This window comes from Montipora foliosa, chromosome 14 (assembly GCF_036669935.1).
Source record: "Montipora foliosa isolate CH-2021 chromosome 14, ASM3666993v2, whole genome shotgun sequence".
Taxonomy (NCBI): Eukaryota; Metazoa; Cnidaria; class Anthozoa; order Scleractinia; family Acroporidae; genus Montipora; species Montipora foliosa.
In genome coordinates this window covers 9,310,087-9,333,037 of record NC_090882.1, presented here as the reverse complement: position 1 = coordinate 9,333,037, position 22,951 = coordinate 9,310,087, and the positions used below count along the sequence as shown (strand labels likewise).

Sequence of the window (22,951 nt, the reverse complement as noted above, 5' to 3'; positions counted from 1 at the left end):
AAGACAACCATTGTTATCCTATTACAGAAGAAGGTTTGCGCCAAGCTGCCGCCAAAGCAAACCAAGGAGGTTGCAACAACTTGTTAAAATATATGTCCGAATTAAAATGGTCTAGAAATCATGAATTTGTACATAAAATGGACAATTTGGATGATATACGTGAATTAAATAAAACGGACAACATTATTGTTTTGCCCGAAGATGTTAAAATGATGCAAGCCATAGATACATATATACACACCACTTGTTATTATGTAGAGTACTTGCATTGGAACAATAACGGGATATTGGATGGTTTTATAGACCATAGAAACAACATGTTTCTTTTGAATGACGATTATGATAACAGGAAGACTATTTGTGATAAACTGTATGGTTTGTACAAGACACATGATTTCAAATGGTGTAATCAAACTTTTACAAGCTTGGCAACAGCATTATTCAAACAAACATGTGGTTACTTACCGCAGTCTTCATACAATGTTCATACGCGTGAAATGCTCGATGATTATTATCCAAGGGCAATTCAATGGTGCACAAGAGAAGATATACCCGACGATGTTGTCAGTATTGACATATCCAAATCATATCCTAATGTGTTGCTTAACAATAACACCGAAATTCCAATTTATAGTATTCATGATGTAGTAGAACCATTTCAATGTGTCAATGATCTCCGACAAACAGGAGAATTTTACATTGAGGAAACCATTTTATACAATTATAATACGCCTTTGAAAATTGAAGCTGGATTTTATAGTGCCGATTTGGTGAGATATTTGGTGGAAGAATTGACTATGCCTACACAACAAATTAAATATAAAATTACCACAAAAACAGCCCTTAAACCTAACACTTTCAAACCATTTCTTAAACATGTGTTCGAAACATTTCCAGAAAACGAAGCAAAACGACTAGCGAACAGTTTTATTGGCGAACTTGGGAGAAAATATAACAAGACAAATGTAGGGTTTACATGTACAGAATATGAAACAGCTATGGCATGTTGGACACAAGGTATTAAGGAAGGACGTAAAATCATTATAGACAGCTACAATGAAATTTACTTGATTAAAGAACAAAAATGCGAACGATTATTTGCAGACAACACAAGCATAAACAGATTTGTAGTTTCACAAGCCATTTTAAAATGTTTAGAGCTGATTAGTAAGTGTTACGGTCCAAAAAGCGCGCTATATGCTTATAATACAGATGGTATTTTTATTACCAATCCAAGGTGTATATTGCAAAACAAAAAAGATGTTGAATTTAACATCAAAAACATTGGTAAAGCATATATTACAGACAGCCCTTGCCCATATTTTGAGCGCCATTACAGAGAAAACATGAATCGTGAATTTTATAAAGCCAAAAAGGGTGAAGGTTGTATATATAGTGGTCAGGCAGGTTCAGGCAAAACTACTGAATTATGCAAATTAGTATTGCAAGCAGAAAAACCATTGGTTTTGTGTTTTACTAATAAAGCTGTCCAAAATGTCAAAGATAGGTTGCGAAAAGAATGTATGCCTGTGGAAACAAATTTTGCGTGCTTGGAAGGAATACCGCGTAGGATGCATCGTAGACAGAAAAATTTTGATTATTACCGCAACTTGTTAGCTGAACGTTTACAACAAGAGCTGCAAAAAGAAAATACTAGTATTGACCCTGATGACATTTGCCATACTTTTGATTCTTACTTTTGCGAATGGAATGGTGCTTCAATAGAAACAAATCTCAAAGACTTGAAAAACAAAACAGTATTTATCGACGAATTTTCAATGGTACCAAATAAATGGATTACTATGATTTATAAAGCTTTCACATTATATGGAACAAAAGTCCACATGTTTGGAGATCCAAATCAATGCTCACCTGTTGAATCAGGAAGTCAAATAAGCTACAACTATCTCAAATCCAAGACAATCAGACAAATGTGTTCGGAAATCGTGACTTTGGAATATATTGAAAAATCAAGCAGATATGACAAAAAAACACATACAGTTCTTGACAGATTTCTCAGAACAGGTAAAGTAGCAAAAAACTTTTCTTCAATCGACAAAAAACTGTTCAAAAATATATGTTATCTCAATAAAACCAGAATTGAAGTCAATAAACGATGCTGTGATGAATTTGCAAAAGACCAAGAATATAAAGTTGTTGTTTTCAAATACAATGACAAACATGAAGAATACAAAGTATGTGCCGGTATGCCGGTTATTGCAACTGAGAACATGAAAGAACGAAAAATATACAACACAATGGAGTTTGTAATTCAAAGTATTACAGAAGATACAATCGAGATTGATGAACAGGAGTTTGACTTGCAAACATTTTCTAAGTCTTTCATTCCCAGTTTTTGTGTAACTGTTCATAAATGCCAAGGTGCAGACATCAACGAACATTATAACATCTATGATGTGAAAAAAATGGACAAAAAACTACTCTACACAGCGTTGTCAAGAACTACCAAATTTGAATACTTGCATCTTAGCAATAAAAATTTAAATAATACATACAAAAATCGTGTTATGCCACGCGTGGATTTGATCAATGCTAAATTCAACAGTCTGTATTCAGAAGGCAAAATATACAAGATCCTTATTGATGACAAGATTTATGTCGGATCAACTTGCGAAGACCTGGCAACACGATTAAGTCGTCACCTAAAAGATCCAAAAAGCCGAATATATAAATACAGGAAGAATAAGCCACAAATCGAACTTATAATCAAAGCACCAACAAATGACAAAAAAACTTTGGAAAAAATAGAAAATGGTTACATCGAAGATTATGCGAAAAAATACAAAGAATTATTGCTTAACATCAAAGCCAACCCACTGAAACAACCAAAAAAGGTACAATTCAAAGTAGAAATAGAAAAACAAAGTCAGTTAGAAGAGCGTATAGCCAAACTGGACATCAAAATAAAAATTAAAGACAATGTTGTAGACAAGTTTTATTACTACGACAATATTATCCAGGGTAAACGACATAAAACAATGGCAAGATATGCAAATAAGGACAAGGAAGCTGCTTATGAACAGATTAGTGACAAAAAACGTCAATTGATTGAACAAATATCATTGGAATTTGCTTAGTTCAAGTCAATCTGTTTCGATTGAATAAAACTGTGGCAAATTTAAATTAGTCTATGTTTAGTTTGTGTTTTTAGCGTTTAGTTTGTGTTTAGCAGTGTTTAGATGTTGGTGTTTTCCACGCATGGCGTAATTCTTGCCATTATTACAAATTTCACAATACCAAGCCGTTTCGCGGCCATATTTATTTTTATGTTCTTGAATTTCTTGAGCAGTATACAACTTCCTTCGACACATATATAAGATATAGATAATTTATTTCTTATATGTTTTTAATTGAGCCTTTTCAGAAATTCTTCTTTGGCTTTTAAATTCCGTCGATTAAACTCCTCTTCATCTTCACTATCAATTTCCATATCTTCTGGTGCATATTTCTTATAGGCTTCAGCAATGTCTTGCAACATGTTGTCATCAATTTGATTAGGACTCATGACATAACTATTTATGCCATCAGTTATTTTTACCAGATAGGTTCCATCAGAATTCACCAATTTCAGTTTGACTGGTGGATAAACAACAGACAACACATTGGAATCAATCAGATCTTCTAGAAAGTCTTTCAAATTAGGATCACCAACAACACAAGTTAAAAATGCTTCAAACTTCTTTTCAAGATTCATATATGTTATGTTTAGACAAACTCTTATGTATCTTTCACAAGTCGCAATGGTTTCAGAAAATTACGATGTCTATCAAACAAATAATACAGAAACATCATTCTTTTATCAAAGCTCGCCAAAAGTTTATTAACCACTTTAGCTGGTCGTCCTGATTTGGCTGATTGAACCAATATTGGCATTATTTGTGTTCTCACATCATGCATGTATTTCGCGTTATCAACAATTATATCACAAATCAATTCAGTTACCACTTGTCTCACTACCATGGTATCGACTATGTTACAACCTTTGTACATATACTATTGGTTTATACAGAAGGCTTGAATCATTTTTTCAATTTTTTCGTTTCTTAAATTGTAAGCTTTTTGATTTTCAATAAAATGAATACCGAAACGTTCTTTCCATTCGTTTATTATTTTTTTGTCCCACGCTTTCAGCATTTTGTACACATGTCCCATTTTGTGGAATTCATTCACAGATCTTCTGAACTGTTTTTCATACATATCTATTGTGTTTATTACTTTTCAAATGTGCAAATTTACTGTTTTTCATCACAAACTTTTGGCAAGTCTCGCAATACCATCTGTTGGGCAAATTTGTTGTTGGTTCTTCTTCATCTTCTGGTTTTTCTGGTTCAAAATTCACCAAATATGGGAAAGACACTAACAGTGTTCCTTCCTTTTTGTTTTTTGCTTGGATAAGCCATGGATATAGTCCGTTTGGTTTTTTTCGTCTTTTAACATACCAGTCAAAATAATCAGCCATTCCACCATATTGGATTTCATATCCTGGAAAACATATCTTCATTTTATCTTTCACTTTTGCCATGTCTTCCAAAAACGCATGCCAAATTATCAACTTATATCTTTGTGAATCATTCATACTATATATCTAGAAATATTTCTTATGTAGATTCATCACTGTCTTGTGACGCCTCAGATTCTTCCGAACTGCAGCAGCTTTCTTCAGATATACTTTCTTGCGATGGTGACCAATCGGAATCTGAACCAGAGTCTTGATCGCTCTCATAATAGAAACCAAACTTTTCTTCATTTTCAAACTTGTCCATATAATATAAGTATATATTTTTATTTTTTATATCAATTTGGGTGCGTTTGTTTCACCACAATTCATATGTTTTCAATGTCTTTCAATGGTACCCAACTATTGAAATCATCACTGTATCCCTTCCATTTCACTAGAGCTTGTTTCTTCTTATAGTCCCTCCGAATTACTTTATCAATACGGAAAATATCCTGCTTTGCTTTTAATAATTCAGGTTCATAAAAACTGCCTTGTATCTCTTCACCTCTGAGATCTTTTAGTTTGTATGTTATTGGATTAGTGTATTGGATCTTATCAACTGTAAACACTTCTTCTGTCCAATTTGGTGTATAACCCTTGTCGAACACATTCCGTTTATACTTGGATATTCGAACCTTGTCACCTGTTTGAAATTTAGGTTTTTGTTTCAATGTTTCTGTATCACCATATAGATTGAAGTAAACGGTTCCTTCATTCCTCTTGTTAGATGCTTCAACGGGTGTCATCTTTATGCTTGAATGTTTTGTATTATTATACTGTTTTACTAGTTTGGGTAGCATGTCTAAATACTGTGTATTACCTTGAACAGTGAACTGTTTCCACATTTTGGATTTAATTGTTCTATTCCACCTTTCAACCACTGAGGATTTCTCCTCATTTTCAGTGGAGTACATATGTATCCCATTTTTATCCAACAAGTCTTTCAAGTGTTTGTTATAGAACTCCTTTCCCTTATCAACCCATAAATATTGTGGTTTTCTGCCTTCCTTGAATATTGTTTTAAATGCTTCAGTGACAGATTCACCTTTCTTATCCTTTAATGGTACAATCCAACCGTATTTGCTGAAAACATCGATAACCATAAGAAGATACCGATAACCTTTATTCCATTTGCTGAATTTTTGCATTTCAACCAGATCACTTGCCCATATTTCATCGATATGATTTACAATGACTCTTCTAGTTTTGAATTTTCTCTTGATTGGTTTGTGTAATTCATCGGCTAATTGCTGAGCCCAATCATCAATACTCAGCACCGCTTTCCGTTTTTTGAACCAAGTCCAATCTTTCTTTTTGCTTTAATGGCATACATTGTTGGTGTAGCAAACCAAGGTCTTTGATTAAATGGGATTGCTTTTATACTGTCTTCCATGATTTTATCAGCTGCATGCTTTTTAGCCAGATCGTCTCCAGCTTTACTGTATGCTATATCATGTTGCTGGCAAATACTATCCAGATTATTTATTGGATCTCTGTATTTTGGATCATTTGAAGCCAATCTGTCTTCCAGTTTTGTACCAGGTCCACAATAATTGTATTTTTTACCCGTTGGAGTTCTCAAATGGAGTTCTCCAAGCTTTGCTAACTGTTTTTGAATGTCTAAAGCACCGCCGTCTAGATCTTTCCTATTGGTTGTGTATTTTTTATTCGGTCTTATTTTCGTCGACAATTGATCGAGGGCTTCAGATCCGACTTTATGAAGTAGAGGGTTCATTTTTCTCAAACCATAATCGATTGCTTTTTTCTGCAACTTTGGATCTCTCATTAATTCAGAACCATAATATCTACCCATTTCAACTGCTTTTTTGCCAAGATAAGGTACTCCTTTTGTCAGGAACAATTCAGTTCCTGCATTAGCGATATCACCAAATAAGCCCGCTCCCAACGGGCTGATTAGTTTCCCTGTTGTTTAACAAATTTGGTCTTTGTAATACCACATTCAGCACAAGTGCAAAAGAACATTAGTCTGCCATTTTTAGCTGTTTTGTAACCTGAAGGTTCAACACATTCAGTCACTTTCTTTTGTTTAACACAATATGATTTCATAATATATATAAGTTAGACATTTCTGAAATAATGTTGGATAAATCTCTCATTTTTCATTGTATCATTTATGTTGAACACTTGTAATAAATCATAATACGAATTACCCTTATTCATTTCATTTAGAAAGTATAAACAGAAATACCCACAAGTTGTTGTTTGTATGTTTTGTATCTGATTGTTTTGATGTAACAAAGTGAGATTTTTCTTTTTGGCATGATTTACAATCTCTTGAAATGGAGGCATACCAAACGAATCGAAATAATTTATTACGTTATCCTTAACATAAGTGGCTACCCAGTGAGATCCTGACATATAAGCTGGTTCAAGATTGTAGATGAATAACGCCTGTTTATGGTTATGTGGAACTTTTTCATCTCTTGACAGTACATCATTGATTGGTATGTTTAAATATTTACACCATTTTTTCAGATCGTGGTTGGACATAGGTATTTTTTTGTGAAATTTTGGTTTTACAATATGTCTCCTATGATTGGGATTGAATTGAATGGACTGTTTTTTCCTAATAGTAACCCTTTTCCTTTTTTGGTTGAGGATGTTTTTTTTTTTCTACCATTACCAGTCACATATGGCGGATAACTGTAAAATGGAGGGGGCATTCCCATTCTAGGCGCTGCTCCTCCATCTCTTGACGACCGAGGAGGTAAACCAACTCGTGGAGCTCCTCTTCCCGTTAGCTTTTTGACAAGATTCAAAGCCAAAGGAATTCCAATGCTAGCTAACAGAGTTCCTAGAAATCCACCTGATTGTGTTTTAGTCGGTGTTATTTTAACGCCAGATCCTGTTTGAGCCGCATTCATTATGTCTCTTTGCTGTTTGGTTGTAAACATATTCAGATATGGCATCAGTTGATTGATTGCATTGAAAGGTATCATCATGGGTAATGGCATAGCACCACCTTTTTGACCCGATCCTAACAATTTTTTAGCTCCGGCTTCTGCTAGTCCTCCCAAAGCACTTAACCCGAGGGTTTTACCGATTGCCGGCAATGCTCTCATACCAAGTGACAATACGGTGCTCAAAAGACTTCCGCCTACTTGTTTTCTGATATTGGTCTTAGCAAGCTTAATGTCCATTCCTTTGTTCAATTGTCGATTTTTTTGCAATCTTTTTTTCACCGTTGCTGGAACATAAAGAGTGTCGTTTCCATTAAGAGAATCATTTGTCAGTCTTAGAACTATCGTTTCCCTTTTATGGAAAGCATTGCTCAGATTCTTTTTTTGATTATCTGACAGTCTTACGTTTATTTGATGAAGTTCAGTCATATAATATATGTTACATAATTCCAGTCACAAAACATATACAAATAAATATTTGTCATTTACTTGATTTCATATTACTATTTCAGTTGTGGACTTAAACTATAACCAATTCATTACCCACCTTGTCAATAACAACCGACTCTTCGTACAATACAACTGCATGGACATTGAAATCTGCTGCACTATTAGCATTGAGTTTGTACCTGAAAATCAACTGTTTAGGGTCTCTTGTTACTTTCTCTGCCTGATATGACAGATCGAAATAGATTAGTGGATACAGGCTGTTATAATTGGCAAGATTCAACTGGGTTCCGGTGTTGTAATCATTTTTTCGCATTGCATAAGACATCAGATCATTGAATATTCTCACTTTGCTTTCACTGTCATATTCCGTTTCTGGGTAGAAAACACCATTACCATATTCGAGTCTGCATGTTGTTAAATAACTGTTTGCGTTTGCTTCATTTAGTTTGAAGGTGTCGAATAGATATGGATTTTGAGTTGCAATTCCGGTTTTAGCCCGTTGTAAATAAACGAAAATTGCTTTGACATTGTCGATACTGGAAGAAATCTGAAAAAAACCACTGACTCTAGCAGGTGCTGACACTGCATATAGTTCACGCTGATATGTCCATTTGTGTTCTTTCATGAAAGAGCTTACAAATCCGTTGTACATACTGTCTTTTGGTGTTAATTTTGGAACCCATAGTAGAAATCTGTTAATCACTACTCTTCCGGCATCTGCTGCTGCTGCCCTATTGATGAGTTCATTGTCGTTCTGGAGATTCAAATTGAATTGTAACTGCATAGGAACCAACATTTTATCCTGCAACTCTTCAAAAAAACTGTAACGATTGAGAGGTATGATCAAATTCACATCTTTTGCTCCTCCCGTTCCATCATCGTTGGCAGCTTGTGTAAGCACTCTTCTAGATTCATATCCTGAATTAGTATTGGCTGTCGTACCATCTGTGTCTAAATACCAAAAACTGTTTTTACCGACTGATCTGCTGTAATCATCAGAATATTCCAACAGATTCTTCACAAAAGTGACCTTATGTAGATTGTCAGTATCATAAACAATTTTCCCAGCACTTTTAATCATCATATGTGCAATCAATGAATGAGATCCGTTTATCACCGTTATTCTATCGGCTGCTGCATAACCAGCTCCATCTGCTATTTTTTGTAACTGGAATTGAACCTCGAAATAAGCATTGTACCAATCATAGAAAGAACTCCGGTCGTTGATGGTGAATCTATAACCGTTCTTTTCTTGATGTTGACCGTTACCTGGGGCTCGGATTACATCATCAAGTTGAAATCGCACTAACTCATTTCTTTGCAATAATTCACTTGTTCTAAAAGCCATTTATACTATTGTATTATATAATTTTGCTGTCATGTTATTTATTTGAAAAATCTACGCCTTCTTCCAGATCCGGATATCAATCTATTTAGTATCATGTCAGCGCTTTCATCTTGCTGTTTCTGTTCAATGGGCAAGGATGGAACAATTGCTTTTTGTGTTGGTGTTGTGGCTCCTTTTCTCAAATTTGCTAATTTTTTCATTATTAGGTCTCCTGACTTTTCTGCCACCGTCTTGCCAATTTTATCACCTGCATGGGAAACCCCTGATTCTAATGCCTTCTTTGCTAATGGCTTAGCAAATTTCTTGAAAACAGACGATGCCACACTCTTCAATGGTTTGAAAATGTTGTCTAAGATAAGCCCAGACCCTTTATGTTGAAATACAAATTTACCAAGTTTTGGGTGGTAAAACCTCTTAAATTCATACGGTTTCATTATACTGTTACATTAGATACTTTTTAAAATCAGCGAAAAAGACGTATCTGCTCCATTCAGATCCACTAATCTTCTTTTTCCATCTGTTATCATGATTCTGATTGATGAAATTGTAGTTTTGTTCACAGGATTAAATGTAACTCTTTGTGGTTCGAGGGTGAAGGAGTAACTTGGTCGTAGTACACTGGTTGAAAATGAATAAATGATGTCTGTTTCTTCGCCGTCAACTAAACTTTCGTTTACCAAATCGCAATGAATATTGAGTACGTCTGTGTCTTGACTGAGATTTGGCACTCTTGGTCCAATATGCGTTCCACTTGCTAATATCTTTTTGTCGAAACCGATCAGGTCATTAAAATTACTTGCTCTTAAATCAAGTTGGTAATTTGCAGCTAATGTAACCGTGACTCTGAATGTTGTTTCGTTGAATTCAAGAGTCATCGGATACGTATCACCAGTTTTCGTCACATTTTTAATATGTCTGTCAAAGTCCGTATAATTCCATACCCCAGCTGGAAAGGTAATGTCCTTAAAAGTTGAACCATTATCGGAGCTGTATTTGATTAATTGATTTTTGTACCCAGCATTGACATTGAACCAAGTGAATGACATGTTAATGACTCTGTTAAGACCGATAACGTATTGCTTATTATTGTCTAGAGTTACAGGTCTGGTGAAATTTGTTGCAAAATCTTCTGGTTTATTGTTCCCTTGATTTTTTACACTGTAAGATGATAAAACTATCTCTCGTTCCATTATGTGATTAGGTTACATTAAATTTTGAAATATTGTTTGTATAATTTACCATATTGTGATTTGTTAATTGTTGTCATTTTCAATAATGTGTCCAATATAGAAACACCCATATTTCGCATGTCAATGCTTGTATTGCCAGCCAATATCTCACCAATGATCAAATCCAATTTTTTTATGAGTTCTTTCGGTTTGTTGAAAAATATCACATTACCACCTTTTCTTCTGATTCCAGAACCTGTCATCGTTTTAAATTTAGTGTCATAATGTTCAATATATGCATTCAAGACATTTTTAGCTCTGTCTATTCTTTTGTTCATCTCTTGTCTTTGTGCTTCCCCGATCATTCCCTTATTATATTGTTTTGTCACATGTGTTTTGGCACCTCTCAAACTGTTTCTTTTCGTTCTAGTATAAGCCAAAATCTTACGCAGATATGCTTTGGTTTTTTTGTCATTCATTGCTGGTTGATTCAGTATTTTTTCAACTGTGTCATAATTTGGCACATCCATCTCATTCAATATCTCATCGTCCATATCTTCATCATCCATTCCATAATCGATCTCTTCGTCGTCATCATATTCTGGTGGCAATCCCGGTTCTTCAGGAAAGTACTTAGGATCAACATAAATCTCTTTTTGTCCTTCCAGAAGATCTTGTAAAGATTGTTCATATGTTGGCGGTTTTGGCACCAGTTGTTTTTCTTGCTTTGGTAAAACAGGTTGTTCAAATAGATCACCAAGATTCATATCTGGAACTTCATCCTCTATATCAATGCCGTAATCAGGAACTTCTCCTTTCTTCAATGGTCGTTTTTTCCTTGGCAACCTTAGAACCTGATTACTGTCAACAACATCATCTAATTTACTTGTAATTGGTTGGAATACTTTTGAAAATCCCTGTTGACTGGTCTTCTGATCGATATCATGCTTTGTAATTGCATTATGGACATAATTGATCTTATCCCCTAATTCAGATTTACTCTTGGCGAGTTCTTTCCACTTGAGTAAACTCATTTTTGTTATATTATTACTTTACATAAAAATGGAAATTCATATATAAAAAATAACGTTTTACACTGTGTTGAACACCATGTTGAACACCATGTTGAACACCATGTTTAACTACATCATTTTATCGAAACAATGTAACGATTTAATATAAATGAAGATACCTAATTATGATACTGGCGACGATGTTGTCACAAACTTCACACAACTACATGATTTTATGCCTGATCGATGCTTCCGCATGCTCATTTGTGGACCTTCTGGTTCGGGAAAAACAAACACACTGATGCATATGATTCACAATCTGTTGTATTTTGATAAAATATACCTTTATGCAAAAAACTTAGAGCAGTCAAAGTATCGGAATCTCATGAAAGAGTTCGAACCATGGAGTGAAGAAGCTGGTTATGATATCATTGAAGCAAGCAATGATAAAATAATTCCTGTAAAAAATCTCAATGGTGACAATCAAAAAATTGTGATATTCGACGATTTTGTATGTGATAAAAACCAAAAACCATTAGTTGACTATTTTATACAGGGGAGACATAAAAACTGCTGCGCCATATATTTGAGTCAAAGCTACTACAAGACACCAAAAGATATTAGATTAAACTGCTCACATTTTGCCATTTATGATTTTCCGAGTACTAATGAAAAAAGTCTCATATGTCGTGAAAACAATGTCTCAAAACAATTATACGAGAGAGCAACCAGAGACCCTTTTAGTTTTATATATATTGACAAACCCAAGAAACAAGTAAAGAAGAATTTCGATGAAAAAATATAAACCAATTGTATATATGAGTTACTCAAATGGTAAATTACCTGAAGACACATATTCACATGAAAAAGTTATTGAAATAGTAAAAGGATTGCCTGGTGTTGGTTTCAAACTAACAGATGACGGTGATTATGATATGCAGAATAAAAAACTGAGAAATTTAGATTCACCTCAAACGAATGACGATGCAACTACTAAGAGTTATGTTGATAAAGAGGTTTCTGGGTGTTTGAAAATAGATGGGAGCAATGTAATGACTGGCGCCCTTAATATGGATAATAGACGTGTTGAGAATATCGCTCCTGCTAGGCATGGCCATAGTGACGCTGTCAGTAGTGAGCATTTGCATAGCTTTTATTTTGAATTAAATACAAACGATGGAAAGATAGAAGCCCAAAATCCGATCGACATGAAAAATAAAAGAATCTCAGGAGTGCAAGATCCAATATTGCATTCAGATGCTTCTAATAAATTTTACGTTGACAGCTCTTTTGATTTTAAAGCTGATAAAACGGAGCTGGCTAATTATTTGAAAAAAGATGGAAGTATTTCCGTAACTGGCAATTTTGACTTTGGAAATAATAAAATCAGCAATCTTGCTGAAGGCACTGGCAATTCTGACGCTGTTACAAAACACCAATTACAAACTGGTTTATCAACCAAACCGAATGTTGATCAGGTTGTGTTGCGAGATGGTACGCAAGCAATGACTGGAAATTTGAATATGTCACAAAAAAAAATCGTCAATCTTGCTGATCCAACGGGTTTGAATGATGCTACAGGAAAAGGTTACGTTGATCGATTATTTTTGGATGCACTTCGATTAGACGGTTCAGCTAAAATGACTGGAAATTTGGATATGTCTTTGAATAAAATAATAAATTGCGGACAACCAACCGGTGCTAGAGATGTGACAAACAAATCTTATGTCGATTCCGAGGTTGGAAAAACATTGAAATTGGATGGAAGCGGTGTAATGACTTCTGTTCTAGACATGAACAATCAACGAATAATAAATCTCGGCAGAGCCACACATAATCAAGATGCCATCACTTTGAAGCAAGTGAATGACGGTATTGCAACTGTTTCTACCGAAAACAATAGATACACAGATGAACAAATAGAAAAAAATAAGAAATATGTAGACGACGAAATAGTAAAGAGTCACATAACCACACATACAAACAGAAAAAATGTGCTGAAATATGCTATGGATGATGGGGAATTTACAGAAGATTATGGAATACAGGATGCCAATTTAATCGACTATAATGACTCGCCACATAAAAACAACCAAAAAGCATTTTCATTCAAGGTTCAAAAGGCAGCAGATGGTTCCAGTCTGTTTAAAGGACGATTCGATTTTAATCTATTCAAACTGATACGTGACAATTATAGCGATAAATATACTGTGTGTTTAGAAATATATTTCCTGAGAACCGGTTTCGATGTTGAGTTTAATTCATTGCAGGTTACTTTTGAAAAAAGAAACATGAACATCGATAGAACCACAACAGTCAAAACCAACACAGAGTATAAATATTATCGCTTTATCATGAACTTATCACCAGATGGTTCTTCACCAACTATCGAAAGACGGTTATATGTAACTGTTCAAGCAAATTATGACAATAGAAGCCCAACTCTTTTACCATTGTATGTCCTGATTTACGGTATAAAAGGCGAAGCAAAAAACAACCTTGATTTTACTATCTATGATTACGAATTGGCTTATCAAGTTGTAAATGATCAATTTTTAATGCATGTGCCAATCAATATGAATAACAATAAAATGACAGGTTTGGCATTGGCAACAAATGATGATGATGCTGTAAGCAAAAAATTCTTCATCGACAATCTCATACAACCCCGTATCACATATGTCACAACCAGAAACGCAGGAAGCAAATGGACGATGAAATACGGAAATTTAAATGATCCAGGACAAAATTTGCGATTTCCTAAAATTCGTATAAATGCAGTCAACGTTTCATACCATGGAATACCACAAGGAACATACAGATTGGCAATAACTTTTGGAACAGGACAAACCGTTTTTTTCCAAGTCCCCTATAAAAGTTCAGGTACCAATTACGTTACAATCAACAGAACTTTTGTTAATGTCACAGAAATGAGCATAAGAACCACATTTAATCAAATTTCTGCTTATGCCATACATTTCCATGGATACATAGAATTCAATCCAGGTGCTTAAAATTGTATAGCATATGATATATATGTCATTGTACGCATTGAATGAAGATGGGACTGATTTCATTGACGAAAATGGTGAAAAAATAGAATACACCGTTGAGGACATTTTATTCAATCACGACCTCAAACTTTTTTTAAATGAAGATGGACATGCTGAAACTGACAGAAATCTCGTCGTTAAGGCTGCTACGGAAGATAACCATGTTGTCATAAAAAAACAACTCGATTTGAAGTTAGACAGATCGACTTTTATTGTTTCGAACAGTCTACCTGGTATACCAGTGTTAGACAAAATCAGCATTGCATTAATTCCAGCTTTATCAGTAGTCACAGCCGATTCAAATGATAGAGTTAGTTCATGGATTGATCCTGTGAATAATATCGATTTTTCACAACAAACCAATTCAAAAAAGCCTCTTCTTCTAAGGGATTCAACAAAAAAACTGTTTTTTGTACGTTTTGATGGTAGTGATGACTATTTGGAAAAAAAATCATTTGATGTTTCTAAAATAGCAGGTAAATCTGGTAACACATGTACAGTAATACTGGTTGTCAAAACAAAAGCGATAACTAATCAATCACAGTTTCAATGGGGGCGTGGAGCCGTCAGATTCGGTATGCATATACCATGGGGAGATGGTGCAGTCTATATCGATTTTGGTTCATCATCAAATGGCCGACTTAATATGCCTTCTTTGACGAGTCTCTCTGGTAATATCGAAGTTTGGACAATTCGTATTAATGGGACAAATCTAGAACTCTTTAGAGGCGTTACATCAATCAGTGCGATTAAAACAGAAACAATTTCTGCCACTCTGACAGGTTCAGCTCAAGAAATGTTTATTGGATGTCAGGTTCATACTGATGGCACTGCTGTGAATTTCTGTGAAATGGATTTATATGCTTTTGCCGTTTGGGCTAAATCTCTGTCTGATGATGAATTGAAAAATATGTTCAGATTCATTCAAAATCATTTCGATTTGTGATGTGGATTTTCAAAATATATAACTCAATATATATGTATATCGACAATTTATTACGATTTGTGGAATATAGTTTTCAAGAAGCAAAAGAAAAACATCCATGCATTAATGACAAAATATTAAAATCAGCACTTGTTTATCAATACCTGCACTGTTTCTATTTTAAAAGAGACATGTCTATGAATGAGATTCTTGAACTCAATGATGGTGAAATTGGTCTTCTTGGACCAGGTAGTGGCTGTCTAACATGGTTACTTGAAAAGATCTTCGGTTGGATTGATATATTAAATTCACATAGTGTATTACATGATGCTTCCGGGAGGTTTTATGACCACCATAAGCTCGGTAGAGGTTACACTTATGCTATTTCAGAAAAATACACAACTAAACTGATTAAAAGATCACCTTTTTGTGGTCAAGTCAGTGGTATACTATATTGTCTATGCAGACGATTAACAATCTGAACTATATATATGGAAGATCGAAAAAAGAGAATATTCAGCTGGAACCATATTTCAGACAAACTCCCAGAAGATCAGGTCGACGAACTAAAGAGCTATTATAAGGCATACCATAGAAAGTGTTGGGCTTACAAAAAGGCTGTTAAACGCTTCAAAAAATTCAAACTGTTAGGAAATACTGTTTCCATTTTAACTGGTACTGGTGGAATTATTAGTGCTGTTGTAACTGGCGGTATAGCCCTAGTAGCTATCAGCACTTGTGCTTTGTTAATCAAGTCTTACATGGATTTCCAATCACTGGATCTTAAAATACAAAATTGCACATACGCATACCAAAGTTATCAGCATCTTTTGAATTCAATAAAAGACATGTTGCGAAGTGGTGAATTTAATCCATCATTTCACACAGAATTAAAAAATGTAGATGATTTTGTGACTGATGTTTGTCCTAGTGTTGATAAGTTCTACGCTAAATACAATGACAAATTCATTCCTTAACTATCACATTTATTTTATCGAATGATAATGCTAGGATGTCTTGCCAATATCGTTTATAACTTTCAAGTGTCTTTTTAGACTTTGATGTCTTGACCTTTTCAAAAGGAAGATCCAGCATTTTAAATATTTGTTTTAAAATGAAATTTATGTTAATCATACGCTTTCTATCAATGTTAACATCTTTCTCAACTTCCCCGATAGCCGCAAAAATTCGAATTATTTTATCCATATTTTTTACAGAAATCTGGAAACCATTTTTAATGGCAATGTTATTCATTATGTTTTCTATATGATATTTTCTTTGGTAAACACTTTTACGATGAAATCTATGCTTATTTGAGTGAAAATCAATAAATTCTATAAGCGGTTTATAGCCATTAACCAACCCACATTTTTTACAAACTAGCATATTGTTATCATTCACTATAAACGGTTCATCACAACATTGTTCTGTTTTTTTAGTATGCTTTGAGATTTGTTTATTGCAAAATGGGCAGACCACTTCTTCCATATTGACAAGTTCTTTATGCAGTTCTTGGCAACTCATTATACTATTATATAAGATATTATTTTATGTTTTTTAAGAAGGGTCAAAAAATTGCAATTTTACCCCTATAATTGGCAGTGCATTTTGTAGCCGTAAGATTTTGCATTTGTGCTTTTGAAGCCCCTTGAACGCAATTTGTGCTTTTGTAGCCCCAAGAGTATGAGGGTGGGAAACGGCTATTACAGACCTTGTAGTGTTGTTAGAAAAAGTCAGTCAATATGTCTGTTGTTGATGTCATCAATGTTGTTTTTAGGGTGCAGGACTTCAGCTGTAGGCATCGGTTTAGTGGTGTCTTTCCTCAGTTAGTAAACCAGCTTTCCAGTACAATCTGTTGATAGTAATAATTATAATAATAAGTACATTACTTCGACTTTAATGTTAGTCAGTAGTTTCCATTAAGTACATGTAGTGCACACAGCTACTCTAAGGCTGTTAAGGTTTGTTTGATGTAGGGTTTTGTCATTATGATAGTAATTTTTTGTGTATATTGTTCATAATGTTTGTATTTGATTTTTTCTTACCACGTTCTTTACTTTCAAGCCATAAATTTGTCGACTGTAACTTAGTTTAGCGGTATTATTGGAAGTGTAAAATAATACATTTTGTCCCATACTAATGTACTTAAGTTTTCAATTATTAAACAGGTGACTAAATTGCTTCAAAATTCATCTTCTGAAGGCAGATTCTGTCCAAGGTTTTTGTGTTTTGTGGCAGCAGAATTAGCTGAGTAAGTCCATGTCAGTGTCTGATTGATGATGATGACGACAATGACAATGAAATCGACAACGTAATACTGATACCAGTAATAAAAAACAGAAAAAGAACCTATAGGTTATCCTGACTCCATCCACAAGGTGAACAAATTAATAATGCCAGAGTTTAATACCCTGGCCACCAACGACCATGCTTACTGTCTTCCCCAACTATGCATTGCCACCAACCTCTGTATTGCCGGCATGTGGTTCCCACTTAAGTGGATTCACCACTGGACATGGTACAGCAACGAGGGTGTTATGCGGAGAGCCCTAGGCCACATCATTAACCGTTGCTGGCGTTCCTCCATCATGAGCTGAGTTGGTTAGGGCGTTGCACAAGCATCGCGAGGTCACGGGTTCACAGGTTCAAACCCCATTGAAGTCCTGTATTTTTCTGGCTTCTCTACGCAATAGCTAAAATTGCATTCATAACTGAGAGGATCATAACTTCACTTGAATGAGTAGTTTGCCTGCTCCATCGAAAACCCCTTCTCTGTCCTGGCTGCTGACAACCTTGGTGATTGGGAGACTTTAAAGACTGCTGTCAACGAGGTTGCCACTGAGTCCATAGGCCTATACACCGACACCCCCAGACAGCTTCGGATTTCTGACTTGAGTGACATCAGGTGGCGCAGCTGCATGGAGATGTCATTGAATACCGCCACCTCAATCAGGCCTGCAACCAAGCCATCTTCGCACATTGCAAGCAGTTCTGGGAAAGCTAAGGCAGCGCGACTCAAGGACACTGCCTAGTGCAATGATCAGAGTCTGGTGTACTGCCTTCTCTGTAATGCTCGCAGTGGAACCTGCAAGAGTGAGGTCAAATGATGGTGGTATCATCACCTCCGAAGCTGATTGCCTGGGTCGCTGGATAGAGCAGTTCCAGCGTTCCCCCAATTCTAACCTAGTTGCCTCCTCCAGCAAACCGCATCCAGACTGTGGAAAGTACGACTGCTTGGCTAGTCGCCATAATTCATCATGTGTGGGTGACAGAGGAGCTTCTGGACGACTGGAGACATAGGGTCATACTGGAAAAGAAAAGGATACCACCTGGTTTGCAGCAATCATCGCAGAATCACCCTGTTATCGATCCCAGCTAAGCTATGCACTTGCATTCTTCTTCAGCATTCTCTTCCTGCCATCAGATACAGATGCTGTTCCTAACAGGCTGGCTTCATGCCTGGCCAATCCACCACCAATGACATCTCAGCTCTCCGATTATCATACAGGACCTACGTGAATTCTGCTAAAACTGGCAACGGTATATTGCTTTCTTTGACCTCAAAGCTGCCTTTGATACTATAGGCAGACCAACCCTCTGGAATATCCTAAAATGTCTGGGCATTGCACCCAAGCTGCTCTGGCTCTTCACCAAGCTCTATGACGATGCTGAGAGTTGTGTCCGCATCAACAGCAAGTTTTGATCGATGCCATAATCTGCCAGGCCTGCATTAATTGCAGAACCGATCCTCTTCAGCTGCATCATCGACCTCCTCATGATGGCAGTTTGCAAGCGTGTCCTGGGAGTCAAGCTTGGTGACTACCATCTGTCCGACCTGGACTGCACTGATTACAGAGCCCTCTTCGGCAACGCCCTCGACGACCTGGATAACGCTCTGCTGGCGTTCAGGAAAGAGACAAAACTGGGTTGGACTCAAGGTGAACTGGTCCAAGACGAAAGTGTTGCATGTAGGCATGGACCTGATCCACCTCCCATAACCATCGGGACTGAGTCAGTCAAGTTCGTGAGCTCCTATGTCCACTTGGGTTTCCAGGGTCTGCAACAATGGAGACCTGGAGATGGAAGTAATCTGCAGGTTCGGTTTGGTGTTGGGTGTTGCGAGGAGCCTTCAGAGACCTTTGTGGACGTGCCGCAACATCCCTCCCCCGACAAAGTTAAAGATCTACCACACGCCATCCTCTCTGTTCTTTATGGAGCCAAGACCTGGCCTCTAACCCAGTACCTAGCAGCAAAACTCCAAAGCTTCGACTCCAGGGCCCTCAGATCCATCAAGGGTGTATGCTAGTTTGACCATGTGTCCAACGAGGAGCTCTGTAACACAACAGGCCAACCTGATATCCTGCGCCTTGCAGCCCAGCATTGTGTTTGCTGGCTCGGCCTCATCCTCTGACTACCTCCAAGCCATCCAGAAGCTATACACGAATTCTCCCCCACTGAAGCTGGCTGGCTTCGACCCTGCAGGTGCCCTATCGCCTGTTGCCAGGATTTCATCTGCCAAGACCTCCAGTAAGTCGACCTAGCACTGGGCAATGCCCCCAGACTCACCTGAAACCATAGGGGCTGTTGGGGCACCGTTTGACTGGTGGACTGTACGCCATCCTGGCAAGAGAAATGATGATAATGGTGAGAGTTAAGAAGGATCAACTGAGTTAAAAGTACAAAATGGGGTAATGAGAAAGGCGGAATAGCAGCAGCTACTTACAAGAACAGTTTTGCTAGAATTTTAGATGTAGAATAAAAGTGGAATATCTTTAATAAATAAAAGTCATTTCATGCACTATGCAATCTTTCTTAGCACGCTAAAATACCTCAGGAGATCTGAGGACAGTTTTGGATTAGCAAATACCACCGGCTCATCCTATAGGAAACTTCATAGGAGTAGTTTGGCCCTTCAAGGAGCAGGTCTCAGCTCAAGGAACAGTTCAAGGCCGTGAGCCTCAAAACACAGACTACTTTCTTCATTAACCCGAAATTAGATAAAGGGGACAAAGCCTTAGATTGTTAATGAGCAACATGCTGTTGTTAAATGCAATGTGTGCGCTGTGTTATGTTGGCTCAGGCTACACAATAATTCCTCCAGTCTATGTGCGTGTCGAGAGGCATAAAATGCTATTTATTAAGATTGTTATAAACTGAGACTCAATTTCCAATCGTGCAAAACGGTTATTGTAATTTGGTACCTACTTTGCCTTTCTTGTTACATAAATTTGTATTTTGATCTTACTTGAAAGTTGAAATTTTCGCAAAATCATTACCTTGGCAGTGGAGTCAGGATGACCTTGAATGACCTATGAATTTTATGTTTGAGTGGCAAGACCACTACCTCACTCGGTCGCTGTGTTCACTCGTGAAATATGAGAGAATGTTAGCATCCACAACGAGTTCCACTTTGAATACGAGTCCTGGGATATTGATTATTGCTCGCGTATGCGCACTCGTTGCTGATGCTAACATTCTCTGTCGTTCTTGCCACGAGAATGTAAAATTCGTATCTTCAAGTTAACGTGTAATTTCTTTTTATTAGAATTTTTCTTATGGACAATAAATATGCAGAGAGATTGAAAAGCAGGCTTTAACACAAAATACTGGGTATAAATACAAACAAAAAAAGGCGGGAATCTTGACGATGTTGCTCAATATGACCACTCGTGTTACGTACGAAAAATATGCGATTCTTTTAGTTCCCGATAAACACTCCCCTCCATACAATAAATATAAAAGAGTGAGTTTGACGATCCTTCACAACGCGTGAGTAATAAAAATCGTACAAACGAGCCAACCATGAAGAAATTTGTTTATTATATAAGTACAGTGATCGTAAAGTTAACGAGGTAAGTGTTAATATATTAAATGAGAGGCTATCAAACCCCTGATCGTGAACAAAAGCCCCAAACAAATAGCAAACTATTTTTGAAATGAAAGAAATCTTTACCCACCATACCTCGATTGAACACTTCTAAAACTTTTTAAGATTTTCTGAAGTATTTTGTGGAGAAAACTAAGCAATAAAAAAACAAATACTTTGAAAACCATACACCAGTCAGCCGCCATGTTTACAAATTTTGCAGTACTGGCCAATCAAAACGCTGACACGACAATTTTTCGCTAGTGAAAGATAAAATTGTACAACCAATCGAAAGCCCGATACGACAATTTTTCACTAGAGAAAACATCGTATGTCGTTTTTATTCTCATCATGGAAATGTACGTATATCTCTATACTTAATATAATAAATTTGTTTACGATACCAAAGTGTTTGCTATTAATTTGTTAGGTACAAAAAGAAAAACTTAAAAAGCTTGTTGGACTACGCCTCGGTTTGCTTCTTAAAGGAGGTAATTTTAGTGCAACCTGCAATGAAAGGAAATTAAAAAATGAAAAAAAAATGTGTAAGTTTTATTCTATGTTTAGGCATTTCATTATGTGAAGCCAGTGCTTTCTGCAGACTTTGACTTCATACACTAAGTGATGTGAAGGTGTATTGTGTCTGTTGGAAGCATGGGAAAGTAGTTACTTGGCGACCAGGAAAAGGACAACTGAAAAAGCATAGTTCTAGGCAGGATTCTAAACTATATCACCCGTAACTCTGGTCGGATGCTCTACCCGTTGAGGTACTAGAACTCCTGCTTGGGTAGCAAGACGGTTTATCTAGCTCCTGAATGGACAACGTGTCCCGCTGGTCTGCGGGCTCTACAAAGTGATGCACCTACGAATTTTCAAATTCAACTAGTGACGTTTAAGATGTAATGCGCCCACGAGAAAGATGGGAAACTAGTTGCATGTTGCTAAATGTAGTTAGTAAGTTCAACATAATGTAACTATTTGTAAATTTTTTTGGAATAATGCCTCTTAACTTTGGCCATAAAGTGGTACAAGTTCAGAATGACTGAAATTAAGTCTTTAATCCTGTCGTGTCAAATTTGGCAATTTAACTGCATAGCCATCGCACCGTTCAGTGTTTTTTTGTATTTTGTATGTGAACAAAATTAATTAGAATCATCATCTGCTGTGTTTTGGAACCAAAAAAATTATGAGTGCTTATTTATTCCAAATTGTACCAGAAAAAACCATGTGGTTACTTGCATTGAGCACTGATACATAAAAAAAGATTCAAGATAGCTTATCGTAATTATGCTTAAGCGAAGTGGGCATATTATGCAATCAGGCAAAAGCTGTGCAATCCAGGGCTCACATTTGATTGGCTACCTGTGTGTTTCTCCCTTTATTGACCAATCAGAATGCTTGGTTTGTGCTACCCGAAAACTAAATCTTCTGAAAATTTTCCATGTATGTTATTCGTGGGTTAACAGATCTTTTTGTCTATAGAACACCATGGATCTGTTGTGTCATATCCTTGGCCGAATTGTAAAGGCGTTTAGTCATTTGCTACCAGAGAGGAAGCTGAGAAAAGTAAGTGATTTAGTTTACCTTTTTTATTATGTCTGTGGGGTGGTATTAGAGTGAAGTTTAAAATTGCAGATAAACGATAAATTAACAGACAACCGTTTCAACAAATCATTTAACAGTTATG

At 36.3% G+C, this 22,951-nt stretch overlaps 1 protein-coding gene across 1 annotated transcript in view; it reads left to right on the top strand.

Annotated features, from left to right (window-relative positions):
* LOC137984322 (nephrocystin-3-like) overlaps positions 1-22,951 on the top strand; it is a 69,703-nt gene that overhangs the window by 26,194 nt on the left and 20,558 nt on the right. Inside the window, exons 14-16 of the mRNA XM_068831475.1 lie at positions 17,567-17,649; positions 21,695-21,755; positions 22,747-22,830. Coding sequence (XP_068687576.1) covers positions 17,567-17,649; positions 21,695-21,755; positions 22,747-22,830 — 228 coding nt within the window. The remainder of the gene's footprint in view (positions 1-17,566; positions 17,650-21,694; positions 21,756-22,746; positions 22,831-22,951) is intronic.